The 14,880-nt window shown below is 43.0% G+C and overlaps 2 protein-coding genes across 2 annotated transcripts in view; one reads left to right on the top strand and one right to left on the bottom strand.

Moving 5' to 3' along the window:
- The window catches only part of LOC106806329 (ABC transporter G family member 2-like), a 10,868-nt gene extending 8,798 nt beyond the window's left edge, over nucleotides 1-2,070 (top strand). The window contains exon 10 of the mRNA XM_014808236.1: nucleotides 216-2,070. Within this exon, the coding sequence (XP_014663722.1) occupies nucleotides 216-887 (672 nt within the window). The 3' untranslated portion in view covers nucleotides 888-2,070. The remainder of the gene's footprint in view (nucleotides 1-215) is intronic.
- Nucleotides 2,071-14,242: 12,172 nt separating this feature from the next.
- The window catches only part of LOC106806328 (kelch-like protein 28), a 33,996-nt gene continuing 33,358 nt past the window's right edge, over nucleotides 14,243-14,880 (bottom strand). Inside the window, exon 6 of the mRNA XM_014808235.1 lies at nucleotides 14,243-14,426. Coding sequence (XP_014663721.1) covers nucleotides 14,243-14,426 — 184 coding nt within the window. The remainder of the gene's footprint in view (nucleotides 14,427-14,880) is intronic.

The raw sequence follows: 14,880 nt of genomic DNA, 5'->3' as shown, positions 1-14,880 counted from the left end.
CCATCCATCCATCCATCCATCCATCCATCCATCCATCCATCCATATATATATATACTCATATCTCTCACCTGCATGTGTAACCCCTTCGCTCGACCGCAAGCCGGTGACAGAGCGATCGACGAGTTACACAGACAGGGCCACAATATTATGGGCCGTAAAATAAACTTATCGGTCGGTGTCTGACTCTCCAATTCGCTCTCCCATCTGCCGACAGATACTCGGAGATATCCCGATAGCTCTCATCGCGGCGCTCGCCTACATGGCTCCAGCATACTGGATCGCAGAGATGAGCAGCTTTCGGAGTACGTGGGGCATGTACCTAGCGCTGATGTTCATCTACATATATGGTCTCCGCCTTATGGCCATCGCTCTATCCAACGTCTCCCGACGCGACATCAACGCCGCCAGCGCCGCATATCTGATCGTCGCCTTCCTCGGAGCGTCGTGCGGCTGGATCGTGCATCCCCGCATACTGAAGAACGCGCACGTGTTCTTCTGGTCGATGTACGTTTCGAATTCGCACTGGGCGTACCGAGAGATGATCCAGCACGAGATGGCAGCACTGTACAACTACAGCTACCCGTGCGGGCCGGCGACGACGACGACAACGACGGTGCGGCCACAGTTGATCATAACCGAGCCGGAGCAGGAGGGCGTGAAGCTCTGTTGGGCAAACACAGAGGACTTTCTCTCGCACTACGGCATGCAGGAGCGCATGGACGCCTGGATCCCGTTCGTCGTCGTAGCTGCGTTCGGTCTCTTCTTCTTCGTCTTCGCCTTCATCGCCATCGCCATGTTCCGAGTGAAGCCGAGGAGGGCGCCACGTGCGCAGAGCGATCCCGTCACGAGAGCAATGAGCGAGCACCAGTCCGTCTTCACTATGTAGAAGTACGTACAGTACCGTACAGTACCGCACATTACCGTATAGAACCGTATAGTACCTCTACTGTATAAGTATCTCGCTCTTCTTCCTCGTGACTAATGTGACAATACGGCGCTTAAGGCGAGAACAAAATTTTTCATCAACTCCGTAACTGTCACTCGTTAGCCGATTATCTTCCTCCAGTTGTGATTATCCAGATTCGTATCTGCCTTCACAGTCCGGTGTAAAACTGTCTGCAAACGCGTCTGTAGAAGCAGCAGGAAGCTTAAATGATGACCGACTTTGATATGACCGTCGGGCGTGGCTGCGAAAAGGCGCTTGCAAAACCTCGAACGCACGAATCCCTTACTCGTCTTTACTCGTTAGATGCAGGCACGGAAACAGCCGAGGTCTGTCGATTGCACATTCCCGTAGGTACGACTCCAGATCTATCTCGAATCACATTATATACATCACATATCGAATTCAGCATCGTTATTATTGCATGGCATTCTCATTCGACTTCGTTATACGTGTCTAGAAGCGAAATACAGTGTGCATATATATATTGGATAATTTATAACAGACTATACACGGTACCGAAATCTGTAACTTTCTCTAATTCTCTTTCTCACCATAACGTAGTCGCTGAATGTGCATGAAACGTAGCCGTCTATAATTATTTACTATTTACTTCAACCGGTAAACACGAAATATCGCCCCCATCAACATAAACATCACATAAACATCAATGTATATAATTAACATCTAAATTGTAATGTTTATTGACTATAATTATATATATATTACGCAGCAGTTATGTACATTTTTTATCTGTAACCTAGTTTTGTGCTTGGTTACTACCCAAGCAGTAAGTTAGCGTTCGTAAATAAGCAAGGTGTTAGTTTATTCGCGCGATGATATACATTTTCAAGAGCGTATTAAGCATTAGTACGCAATAAGTAATACTTAAAACGCTCTTGATATTTTTTAGATATATTTTAAATAAATCTTTTTAATTACGGGTTTCCTATAAACAATTCATTATCTTCTGTTGGTGTTCATTGAGATTTTTTTCTATTATTCGCTGTGCAATGCCGCCACCATGGCCGATGCATCAACAAGGGAAATATATGTCCGCTTGTGAGATGTCATAATGCTACAGCATATAAATATAAATAAACGAAATGCACTGTACAAATGTTAATAACACGTTATATTGCTTGTTATCGTCAAGACGTTTGCGCACGAAAACACATTTAAAGGGTATGCGCAAATTTACAAGCCCGTAGGGGGACGTGAATGTGTATTTCATTAAACATTTTCAACTGTATATTAATAAGCACGTAAAGAAATCGGAAATTAGTTGCAATAATTCATTACCAGCGCAGTCGTATGTGGTGATTTAAACGTGAGTAACCTTGTATAAGCGCGCTTCACAAAACACCGCCTTACGTCCTTGATCAACCTAGTTATTACACACAGCAATAGATATACGCGATGGTTATGTCAATCGCTTATGTCAGTCGCCAAAAATGGTTTGTAAGTCGCTATATTTCTATTCGACATGGCCTCTATCAGTTCAGGATTGATCATCAGAAAGTACCGATTGATTGTTCTGATCGATCACCAGAATTGATCACAAAGTAATGTAAAGTTCATTAATGTACAATGTGTCGCTACTACATGATAAGCACGATACATTCATGATAAGCGCAATGTAAACGTGTTAATTCATGATAAGATACCTTCATGATATGCACGATGTAAACAACGTGTTAATTCATGATAAGATACCTTCATGATATGCACGTGTAAACAACGTGTTAATTCATGATAAGATACCTTCATGATATGCACGTGTAAACAACGTGTCAATTCATGATAAGATACCTTCATGATATGCACGTGTAAACAACGTGTTAATTCATAATAAGATGCATTCATGATAGTACGATGTAAACGTGTTCATTCATGATAAGATACATTCATGATAAGCACGTGTAAACGTATTCATTCATGATACGCACGATGTAAACGTGTTCATTCATGATATGATACATTCATGATAAGAACGATGTAAACGTGTTCATTCATGACATGATACATTCATGATAAGCACGAAGTAAACGTGTTCATTCATGATACGATACATTCATGATAAGCGCGATGCAAACGTGTTAATTCATGATAACATACATTCATGATAAACACGATGTAAACAACGTGTTCATGGCGTATTCCTGGCATATTGTACGTCGCTTTCCTAAGTACTCACGCATAGCAAAGAGAGCAGAAGGCAGAGGTGTAGAGATGGCACATGAAGCTGAACTATGAGTGATATCAAGAGAGTAACTTCCATTCAGAACAAACTCAAACACACCTACGCATAGATAAGTAAACATCCCCACCCACGTGCGTTACAATAAGCTTCATCCCTCACTAGTGGTAACCACCTCGGTTTGCTACGCCCTCATAAATGCCTCGGATGTGTGATAATAGTGAAATAACACGTAGAATCACCCAAATTATCCGTTATTCTGTGTCACAAGAGAAAGGTTCGGATATGCTTGCGAGTCAGTGAATTCTGAATAAACGAATTATTGAGGATTTGGATACACGAAAACAACACGAAGTGAAGCAATGTAGGCAAACATGCACTGCACGGCAAACGGTAAAGAGTCACACTCATAGTTAAGAAAGGGGCAAAACGGACCCTGATTATTAATTAGAATCAAATTATTAATAATGCGCGTTATATTCCTTCTCTACAATATCAAATGCCCAGTAGGCTGCTTATATCTGTATATATATATATAGAGAGAAATACACGTCAAGTCGATCAGAGCAATCCCAAAACACAAAACGCAATCTCATGCACTATCTCCTTGTATGATGTAATGTCCACGCACTGCTGTTACACCCATTGTTCCTGCGTGTGAAATAGGTGGTTGTACTGAGAAGACGGAACTCCGATCATCGATTCTCTGAAATCCGGTTGATAATTATCCCACTCGAAGGTAGCGTGCGTATCGATGGAGTATTGATTGTCAACTCCACGCTGTGTGACGGACTTGTTACATTCTAACGTCACGTCCGCTTGTCTGGCTCTGACGTCACCGCGCGGAAGCTCCGTGGCGCTAACTTGCCTCTTCAGCGACCGGGAATACACGCTAGGCACCCGCAGCCTCTCCGTGTCCGCGATCGGTTGATTGTGCCTGGGGACTTGCGCGGCGCCACCTTTAACCGACGTCCTCGCACTCGCTCTTCCGGCGCTGTTCGACAGCGCATTCTGCGAGGCAACGTCGTGCGGAACGTAGATAGTTACGCTCGTCTGCATGCCACTACCTTGCGTCGAGCTGTTCCACTTGTGCACGTCCTGGCTACGGCCCGTGTCGCTACCCTGGGAACATCCGCCGCTGCTCGCGCCGTAGTCGGTGCGTCGTGACACGCCAGCGCTGCTAGCAGCATCGACGTCGTCGGTCGAGTGGTGTGTCGTCAGCCACTCTCTGCAGGCGCTGCACACCTCCGATTGGTGTCGGCTGCGTGAAGACGGACGCAAAGAGGTGCGCAGGTGAGTTGTGAAGCCCTTTCGAGTACTGTATACGCTTACTCAGCAACCCGCAAGTAGTCAGGTCCCTTAGGGCAAAATATGGGCCGAATCGTTACAGGAGTGACAAAGTCTTGGCATAGTTGTAGCTTATGGCAGTACTATAATTATTAAAGGGGGTGCCCAATGCAGATATTCCTTAGAAGTGAATTACAGATGATTAAATGTTCGAACCACCCGACTCCGAACCCCCCTACCGCGCCCGTAATTTTAGAAATGTAATCGCGAATCCTCGCGGATCATTGTAGAGTTAGGCTACATTGAATCTACGGGGCCATGCCGACGCTACTATATTTATCTATGACGATACCGTGGTATATGTTGGGTAATTAATTACTATTCTGCTTTAACAAGACTCAAAGTCACAGGAGACATAGTAGAATGTGTTGTATGATGTATCCTAGAATTTCTAGAAAATGCGTAACTCTAAATTCTTCGCGAGATAGAGAGTTAGTACACTATTACGGGCCTAGCGCGGTATATATTATGCCTATGTGGCGATACGTGGTAGATTTTTTTGGTAATTAATTAAATTATTCGCTGCCTTCAATACTCAAAATTTCAGAGACATTAGCCTAAGAGATGCGTTATAGGTATCTAGATTTCTTAGAATGAAACTCAATTCGTTCGCGGTATGGAGTTAATATCTTTCCATTCGACCTATATGCGCATAGCGTATGCGCGCGGGGGGCGGGGGGGGCTAACAGCTGTTACAGATGCGCCATGTACAGGCGGCCGCGGTTTCGAAAATTTAATCATCTGTAAGTTCTTCTAAAGGAATAAATTACAATGGCACCCCTCCACCCATATTTAGAGTTATTAGCATACGCTACACTGGTGCCAAAGTTTGATTGCTTTTTCAGCGCTTTGTAAACGATCATTTGAAGCTAAGGGACTGACCTATAAGGAATATCTAATTGGGCCCATCACACCATATTTATAGTACTGCCATAGGTACAAAACTGTGCCAGTTGATGTTTTGTCAGCCTCTGTACACGATCATGTAGCTAAGGGACTGGACTATAAGGAATATTGAATTGGCACTCTAATATTTTATAGTAATGCCATTAGGCTACACTGGCCAAGTTTGATGCTTTTGTAGCCCGCTGTAAGCGTATCATGAAGCTATAGGGACCTGATAAAGTGTTTACAATCACATTTGCATTGCATAACGAGTGACGATCAGGCGCACGCTGCGCGATTCTATTCGACGGCTCCATTATCTCGGTATTATTTCGGTTATGAATTATTTCGCCGTGTTTTTATTTTCGCAGGTCGGGACGCGTTCACGAAATTCGCGAAATTAACACCCCGCAAATTATACAGCGTTTACAGTTTCTGTGCGCGTCGGGCTAACCACATATAGGGCTAACACTAACGCGTAGACGTAACAGATCTATCTATTTTCTATCTTAATTTATCTATCTATCTATTCTATTATCTATCTATCTACTATCTATCTATCTATCTATTATCTATCTAGTCTATCTATCTATCTATCTATCTATCTATATATTATTATCTATCTATTATCTATTATTTCTATCTAGTTATCTATCGTATCTATCTATCTATTAATCTATCTACTTATATATTATCTATTTATCTATCTATCTATTATCTATTATCTATCTATCTATCTATATATCTATTGTCTATCTATACGATGTGTATTTTATATATATATAATTATACATATGTGCAGAACGGCTATAGAGAGTTTCGCATGGATTGCACGATCACCTCCTTCGGTGTCAACGACTGTTCGGGAAGTAGCAACTATATTGTTAAGTTTTCGCGGACGCTTATACAAGGTCGGGCAGAATCAAAGATCCATTTATGATTGTTCTATATGTAACTTAATCATCTTTGCACAGAGTGGTGTTATTCAGGACATAAACAAAGCTAATTGCTATTTGAACGCCACGTGCCAAACGCCACTGCCAGCAACTTACCTATGTCGTCAAAGTCAAATAAGTCATCAGAAGGTTCTTAACCTTTGTCGATGCGCACCGGGGCGCAGTTCATGACGTCCATTACAGACGAGAATCTGGTCAAATTACGGGTATGTTGCAGGCTTATTGTGCTCCGTGCGCGATCATTTCTATATACCTGTGCTGTTTGTGTGCAGTTAGTGCTCACGCAATCAAACGACATTAAGAGGATGATAATGAGCCTGCAAAGTGCCGGTGACCTATAACGAGGAAGCCGCTAGATGACGATGTGTTTATCCAGAGTAGTATAATAGGGAGATATCCATTATCTATCTTGATGTTATTCGCGGTAGAATTGGTAAATGTCGCTTGAGTGCTGCTGCTTGCAGCTGCGCCAACGTTATTATGGTTGGTAGAAGGTAAACGTATGTATAACTGGAACGCTCGCCGACACCGCTACGAATGAAGCAGCACGCACACACACACACATATCCACATACAAACGCAGCACGCACGAACGCAAACACACACACACCACACACACACACACACGCAGCACGCACGCAGACGCACGCCGCAAAAAGCAAAAACACTGCGCCACGCGCACGCCCACGCAGCCGCACGCACACAACACAACACACACACACACACACACACACACACCACACACCACACAGGCGGCAAATCCATTTTGAATGTGGGGGGGGGTGGGGAAACCAGTAGCGAGACGCGAAGGGGGGGGTCTGCGGCCTCCCAAGAAATTTTTGAAATTAGACTTTCAGATGCGTTTTCTGCCGCAGTAGGGATGGGGAGGTCGGTATCCCCTGGACCCCTGTACACGCTGCACACACACACACCACACAACACACGCGCACGCACTGCACGCACGCACGCCGCCGCACGCAACACACACATGCATTTGGTTTTGCTTGTAAGATTACGAAAAGGGTGTCCACATGCAGTCAATAAAATCAAAAACAAGCAGAAAACAATCATTTGGTGTTTTGTGAGGCTGATCGCAAAATATATTGGTCCGTTATTATTGTTTGCGGTCAGTCATACTCATGATGCGGGTTAATATATCATCAATTTGCAATGAAAATGTACATTATTAAAACGATGCCATCAGTTACTCTGTGTCCTCTTTGGTGAATATAGTCGTGTTCAGCTTATTTCTTTGAATCAGCTGTCTAATGTGCAGTGATTATTCCTAAACTTTCATGAAACATATTTCTTGTGATGATTTTGCATAAGAACTTATTTATATATAAGAAAAAGTGTTAAAAAGGAAACGGTACTAAATTTATCAAGACACATTTTTTCTTATTTGTGCAGGATCATTATTATGCTCTCAATGACACGGAATAAATGAAGCTGGGCAAAAAGGAAGAAGGCAATCGTCTGACGCACTATAACCAATATAAAAGGTTCTCAGTTCACAACACACAACACACACACACACACACACACACCCACCACACACAACACACACAACACACCCGCCTCAGCAACTCACCTCTGGCGAGCTGGCGTTTGTTACGTAATGCACGGTCGTCGACGCGCGGCTGGGCGGCTCCGTCGTCGCTGCGTCGTACACGAGCGCCGGCGTCGCGCTGCGATGCGACGTCAGCGTCGACGGATACGTGCTCGCCGTCGTGTGGCGCTCCGACGCCGCACCGCCGACGACCGCCGCGCGACTCGGCGACGACGACATCGTTGGCGACGCCGACAGAAAGGCCGTGTGCGTCGGCGACGGTGTTGTCCGACAGTCGGTCGGCGTGTTGTGGTGAAGTCGCGTCGCTTTCGTCGCGTCGACGTCGCTATCCGACACCGTCGCGTAGTCCGGCGCCGGATCTATCGGCGTGCGGGCGGTCGCCGGCGGGGTCACGTACACGAACCGGTACGGGAATGACCAACCATGGCTGTTGACCGACACCGAGTTAGTGCTCACGGACAGTACAGTGTTGGCTGCATCGCGAAGGAGATCCTGATAGTTGGGCCGCTGCTGGCTGCTACTACCGGCCCGTAGTTGTCTCTTCGTCGACGTCAGCACGCTGTACCGACCAGGCATCGCCTTCGAGCTTCGCTCGTTCGGCGCTGGGAGGCGCGACATGCCCACCTGCCGGTCATTCCTCATCTTCGTCGGTCGGCCATGTTTCGGCGCTGCCTTGCGGTTTTGCTTGTATCGGTTAGCCTCGACGTTCAGGCAGAGGTAGTAGAGACCCATTAGCGCGAGAACGAGCGCGAGAAACGTCGAGGGAACAACGATACCGATGACGAGGGGAGATGCCGAAGAGCCCCCGTACGGTGGCACTACCACCTCGCTACCGTTAGTACAGATCACTACTGCGTCAGGCATTTTCACAGCTCACTTCGGATGAATATCGCATGCATATCACCCAAGGCCGTACGAAAATCGCGAGTGGCACACAAGAGTACACGACTTCGTCATCGGCGCAGCAACCAATTGTCGCCGTCGCACGTGACACGACGATAAAACCGGAATCGAAGCCAGTGTCAACATCCGGTGCAGGGATCTTGCCACAATAACAGCATGATCAAAACAAAAGAACTTTCTGAATTGTGCACAAGCAAGCAATGAACTTACTCTTACACCGAAAAAATGAATGAATGAATAAATGAAGAACTAGATAAATATAACATACGTATTGCCGTTTCGAAATTCAATTGGAATATAATGAAGCATCCATAGTTTATTACTTTCAATGATTTTTTATTCGTCAAGTGTTTGTTCATAAATTACAAGGACAAACAAAGGAAATTATCACACAAAAATTATACAAGAAAATACTGTAACCATTTTACAGTCTTATAACTCATAGATGATTGTACCGTATAGCCTGCAGCATTTCTACGATGCCGTGATCAGAATAATAATATATTATATTAAGTAATATTATAAACAAACTTCAATCTGGATTCTTGAATACTGGTGAAATTTCTATGGATATGCTGATCACAGAGAGTGCAATCTACGGTTGTTATTTTCATAGTTATGTACCTTGTAATTTTTACAATTTTTAACCTGTCAAGCTTAATAATAAATTAATATAAGTACATATCACGATCCTGCGTTATGTCTCAGGGTGGTAACGCTGGTATATGCGTTGTACTTCCACAGAACCCATGAACATATTAAATAGTATGAGATTCTTACATTTAATCATATGGCGGTAAATTTATCATCGTAAAGAGAATGGCGAGATATACGTACTTATAAATGCTTATAGACGCTAAAGGATCGTCATCATCCATGTTTCCTTAATTAATGAATTAATTAGTGAAGAGTACTAGCAAGGTGACCCGCAATATGTCTATAAGCTCGAACCACTAGACACTATTAACTAGCTATGTGATAACCAAGAAATAGTGACGTCAGTGGTTATCATATTATGCGAAGTGGCTGGTTATCGACATTTTCTGATAAACAAATCAGATAAACAATGGTTTAATGATTAAGCTGAAAGACACGTGAAACTCCTTGTATGGAAGTACCAGACCGTTCTCAGTCCATCAGTTTGAGGCGAATGAACTAGTTTAGATCACTACACTAACTACGAAAAAAGATATAAAATACAATGTTCATTTTACTAGTTGCCACATCAGGCACTAGTAGAATCGGGTTACATATCTATACAATATACGTCAACGGACTGTATAGATATGTTCACGGTCGAATCGATAGGCACTTACTAAGGTAAAATAGCATTAGTTTACAATGAAATAAACGAGATGTTTAATTTGATTTCCATGTGTTTCACATTTACACATTACACATCCCAGCAAACATGCCTAACTATAATATAACTCGAGCACGGTTACCATGCTTCGATAATCGAATACCGAGATGTGGACATCTTATAGTGTGTAAACCTCATGTTGCGATACCATGCGAGTGTGAACGTCCTCATGAACATATCCGAAGAACGTTGTTTCGAACGCAGAGACTAGAACCACGTCTGGTGCAGTGATAAACTAACACTACTATACGAGAACCTATAAAATCGGTGAGCAATGTCAGTATCACAATACAAACGATTGCCTATCAGATACAATACACGTGGGCGAAAGCTCATTCTATTATACCACATGCAGCCATCCTTAAATAATGCGTGCGTTAATTCGTTGTTTGGCAAAACTTGTAGTGATATTTTAACCAATTACTTACGTCTGCATGAGTCAAAAGGCAATGCACAGCAAAAATTAAATTAGAAAAAGAGATATGAATTACTATAAACATTAAACAAGTCGAATGCGTAAATATAAGGGGACAGATGTTAGTGCTTGATAAGTTAAACAGTAGAATTTCTGGGAAAACTGAGCTGGTAGTTTTTAATATATAACACCACAAGGAACGGTGGATTATATTCATTATAACTACAATCGACCGAATGTGTTATCAATGTGCTGTACAGTAGAGAAACTTTACTCGAGTAGTCTACTGTGGTGTTGCTACTAAGGTCAGAATGCAACGCTACAACTATAAGCGATCATACCCCATTCCACGAATATAACTCTTACATTCAGTCGAACCTGAAGCTGCTGTAATTCTTCGCATGTCATATTTGACCTCTACATTACTTTATGCATTTCACGACATGCCAAGAGAAGTGCGAATAAACACACGTTCGAATCAGCTCTAATAGTAAGTAAAAGTCGCAGAAACAATTCATCTAAGCCAGAGGTTCTTCAACTGTATGGACCCCTTTGGGGTTCGTGGATGGGCTTCGTGGATGGGCTTCAGGGGGTCCGTGAACCAGGCGCATGCAAAACTGTGTGTTTATGTGCTTGTGTGCACTTTTCTGGCGGCGGGGTCCGTAGCTTTCACCAGATCCTCAAAGGGGTCCAGGACTCAAAAAAGGTTAAGAACCACTGCTCTAAGCACTGTGCACGGATCTCTCTCACGTTCCTCCTTATTACTCACCTCTTTATCTAAATTACACCCTTATTTACACAATTCAAATGTAGAACCAAGCAACCCCCCCCCCTCAATTTGAATGGTATTAACCTGATGGATGCAAGATATCCCGATACAATGCAACTTGTTATAATCACTAATATCATATCAGTACTAGAAGTGACATCTTCGTTATTACTAGCAGGGTATCGAACAATTAAAGCTACCACGTGCTTTGAGCATCAGTTAGCTGCCTAATGTATTCAATCATTTGCACCACTGCCTTCGCTAACCAATTTAGAAGAGCAACATCTGCATTGGATAAACCGACAACCAAAATAAATGCATCTTACACGTTTAGTTTGCTTGACGCGACGCTAGGACCAAAACACAATTCCCCAGGAAGCCAACTTAGTGAATCACTTAACGTGTGCTTGGCTGGCTTCTGGCGTTTGTCAGTTAATTAGCCAACGGCTACAACAGAGACCGGATATTCTGGCCGCATGGGTCGCTGCGATCACCGAAAACCGCTTATTCATTAATTAGCAGCTTGCATATTAAAGCCCCACACTGGTTTACAGGTCAGATTCTGCAACGCCGTCGAAATGATTCGTAAGATATGGTAAATAAGGGCTTCTCTAGTTGAAACCCCGTTTATGATGGTCAATGAAAAGCTATCGCAAGCAGGGTTCTAAGATAGAAGGGCGTTTATGATGGTCAATGAAAAGCTATCACGAGCAGGGTGCTAAAATAGGAGGGCGTTTAACGAGTAGTGTGCTCATATAGGAGGGTGTTTATGATGGTCAATGAAAAGCCATCACGAGTAGGGTGCTTAGATAGGAGGACGTTTATGAAGGTAAATGAAAAGCTATCACGAGTAGTGTGCTTAGATAGGAGGGCGTTTATGATGGTCACTCAAAAGCCATTACGAGCAGGGTGCTCATATAGGAGGGTGTTTATGATGGTCAATGAAAAGCTATCACGAGTAGTGTGCTTAAATAGGAGGGCGTTTACTTGACTTTGATCCGCTATTAGCTGGTTACATCAATACCATGAGGTTCAGTGAGGAACCACAGCCTTAATGAGTAAGTAATTACACCACTGTTCGTCTTTGCTAACTTATATCACATTTTACACAGTGCTGCTACGAGATTCATCATATAAAACCTGATGTGCTGTGTTCATAAAAACAACAACTCAAATTGCAATAATCACATTATATACAGAATTCCATCGAAGTATAGATAGATAGTTAAGTACCATGCTCATATTACCTATCACATGAAACGTATTAAACCACAGGCACTTGGAGCGTTTCAATAAAAAATAGCTAAATAAACACGAAAATGTATTTAGACCTACTACCAAAGTCTTAATGTTTCTCTTTTTTTTTTTACTTCACCTACGCCGCACGGCATTGGATGACTCAAGAAGAGACGAAGAATGTTTCTCTACTCTCTTTTGCCTATTATTGGCAATAATTTCCTGTAAATGCCGTTCAAATTCTCCTCTGCAACCCATAGGTACACCGCACGCACGCCGCTGCACATATATATAATGGTACTATGTATGTACATATACTTACTATTTACTTACTACATATATAAGTGTAAATGTGCAGCGGCGTGCGTGCGTTCGGTGTACCTATGTGTTGCAGAGGAGCATTTGAATGGCATTTCCACGAAAATAACGGCAATAATAGGAGAAAGAGAGTAAAGAAACATTAAGACTTTGGTAGTAAATACATTTCATTTTTATTTCGCATTATTTTTGATTGAAACACTTCAAGTGCCTGTGTATTAAATCCTTATGCACTGAACTCTGATAGATGATGTAATTAAAGTGTTATTTTGCAGTGATCATGACCAGCATATCTGTCTGCTTGCCTGTTTCCATTCTGAATCCAGAATAATAACCTAATGCATTGTTGTTCTCACAGCAAGTGCAGAGTCATATATATATATATATATATATCAGGGGTTTATAATGACAAATCATTATTTGTCATAACATATCATCAATTATCATAATTTGTCATTATTAACCCCTGATATATGTATATAATATAAATATATCCATTCTAACACTAATACACGGCTCTGTGAGATGCAAACACACGTACATCGTACTGTGTGACGATACTGTGGGGAATAGCAGAAGATGGTGGACACAGTGATTTGCTCTGATTGCTTTCTGTTTAGAGTCATAACCCAAATCTCCAACTTTCACCACGGGAAATTAAATCCAAACAGGTGACAATGCACTATCACACCATTATGACCATTCCCTGCAGCAGTCCACACCAAGCTGTTAAACCCTTATAGAGTAATAAATTACTTTCCATGGCAAGCAACAGCATAGATTCCATGATATGACAGCACCATCGGCGTCATCGTCATCGTCGCCGCCGTTGCCATCATCATCATCATCATCATCATCACCACCACCAGCCACAGCAGCATCATCATCACCACCACGAGCATCACCATCATCATCACCGCCATCTTCATCATCATCATCATAATCCTCATCCTCATCATCATCATCACCATCATCAGTGGCAGATGCTAGAAGGCTGTAAGGCTAAAGCTGCATCGGCACGTCGCCATCGCCATCATCATCATCATCATCATGATCGCCATCATCATCATCATCATCATCACCATCAGCATCCTCATCATCATCATCACCATCATCAGTGGCGGATGCTACAAGGCTGTGAGGCTGAAGCTGCACGACACGTCGCCATCGCCATCATCATCATCATCATCACCATCATCACCACCAGCCACAGCAGCATCATCATCACCACCACGAGCATCACCATCATCATCATCCCCACCATCATCATCATCATCATCACCATCATCATCATCATCACCATCATCATCATCAGTGGTGTATGCTACACAATCATTCAATCATCATCATCAGTGGTGTAGCACAAGGCTGTGAGGCTGAAGCTGCATCGGCACGTTGTCATCGGCCGCACCGTCCTGCACTCGTCGCTACAGGGTCGGTAGCGCTGCACCGTGTTGAGGTAAGAGCTTCCGAATGTCCGCCAACCGCATAGCTGGGCATCTACCACGGTCACTAAAGCCCTGCAATACACGGAGAAATGGAATACGTAAGTAGTCATCTTTATCTACGGTACAGGACATACAGGATAACATGAGCTCTTACCGATTCAAACAATGTATGATGACAGAATATATGGCAGGAGTATGACATGACTTTTTTAGAATTTTGTTTGTTACATATCACATTTAAGACAGGTAATATTATTAAAACTGAGAGAGGAAACACAGGTGAACAATCATCTACCACGGCTACACTAAGTCCTGCAATACACGGAGAGAGGAAACACAAGGTAAAGAATCGTCTAAAGAGAGTAGAAAGGTAGACTAGAGATAACACATGTGTACAATCGTCTAGAGAGAATAGACAGGTAGACTAGAGGTAACACATGTGTACAATCGTCTAGAGAGAATAGACAGGTAGACTAGAGGTAACACATGTGTACAATCGTCTAGAGAGAATAGACAGGTAGACTAG

Source organism: Priapulus caudatus, unplaced genomic scaffold (assembly GCF_000485595.1).
Source record: "Priapulus caudatus unplaced genomic scaffold, Priapulus_caudatus-5.0.1 Scaffold155, whole genome shotgun sequence".
In the NCBI taxonomy this organism is placed as follows: Eukaryota; Metazoa; Priapulida; class Priapulimorpha; order Priapulimorphida; family Priapulidae; genus Priapulus; species Priapulus caudatus.
Note: the sequence above shows the minus strand (reverse complement) of the source record. Positions and strands in the feature narration are given on the sequence as shown.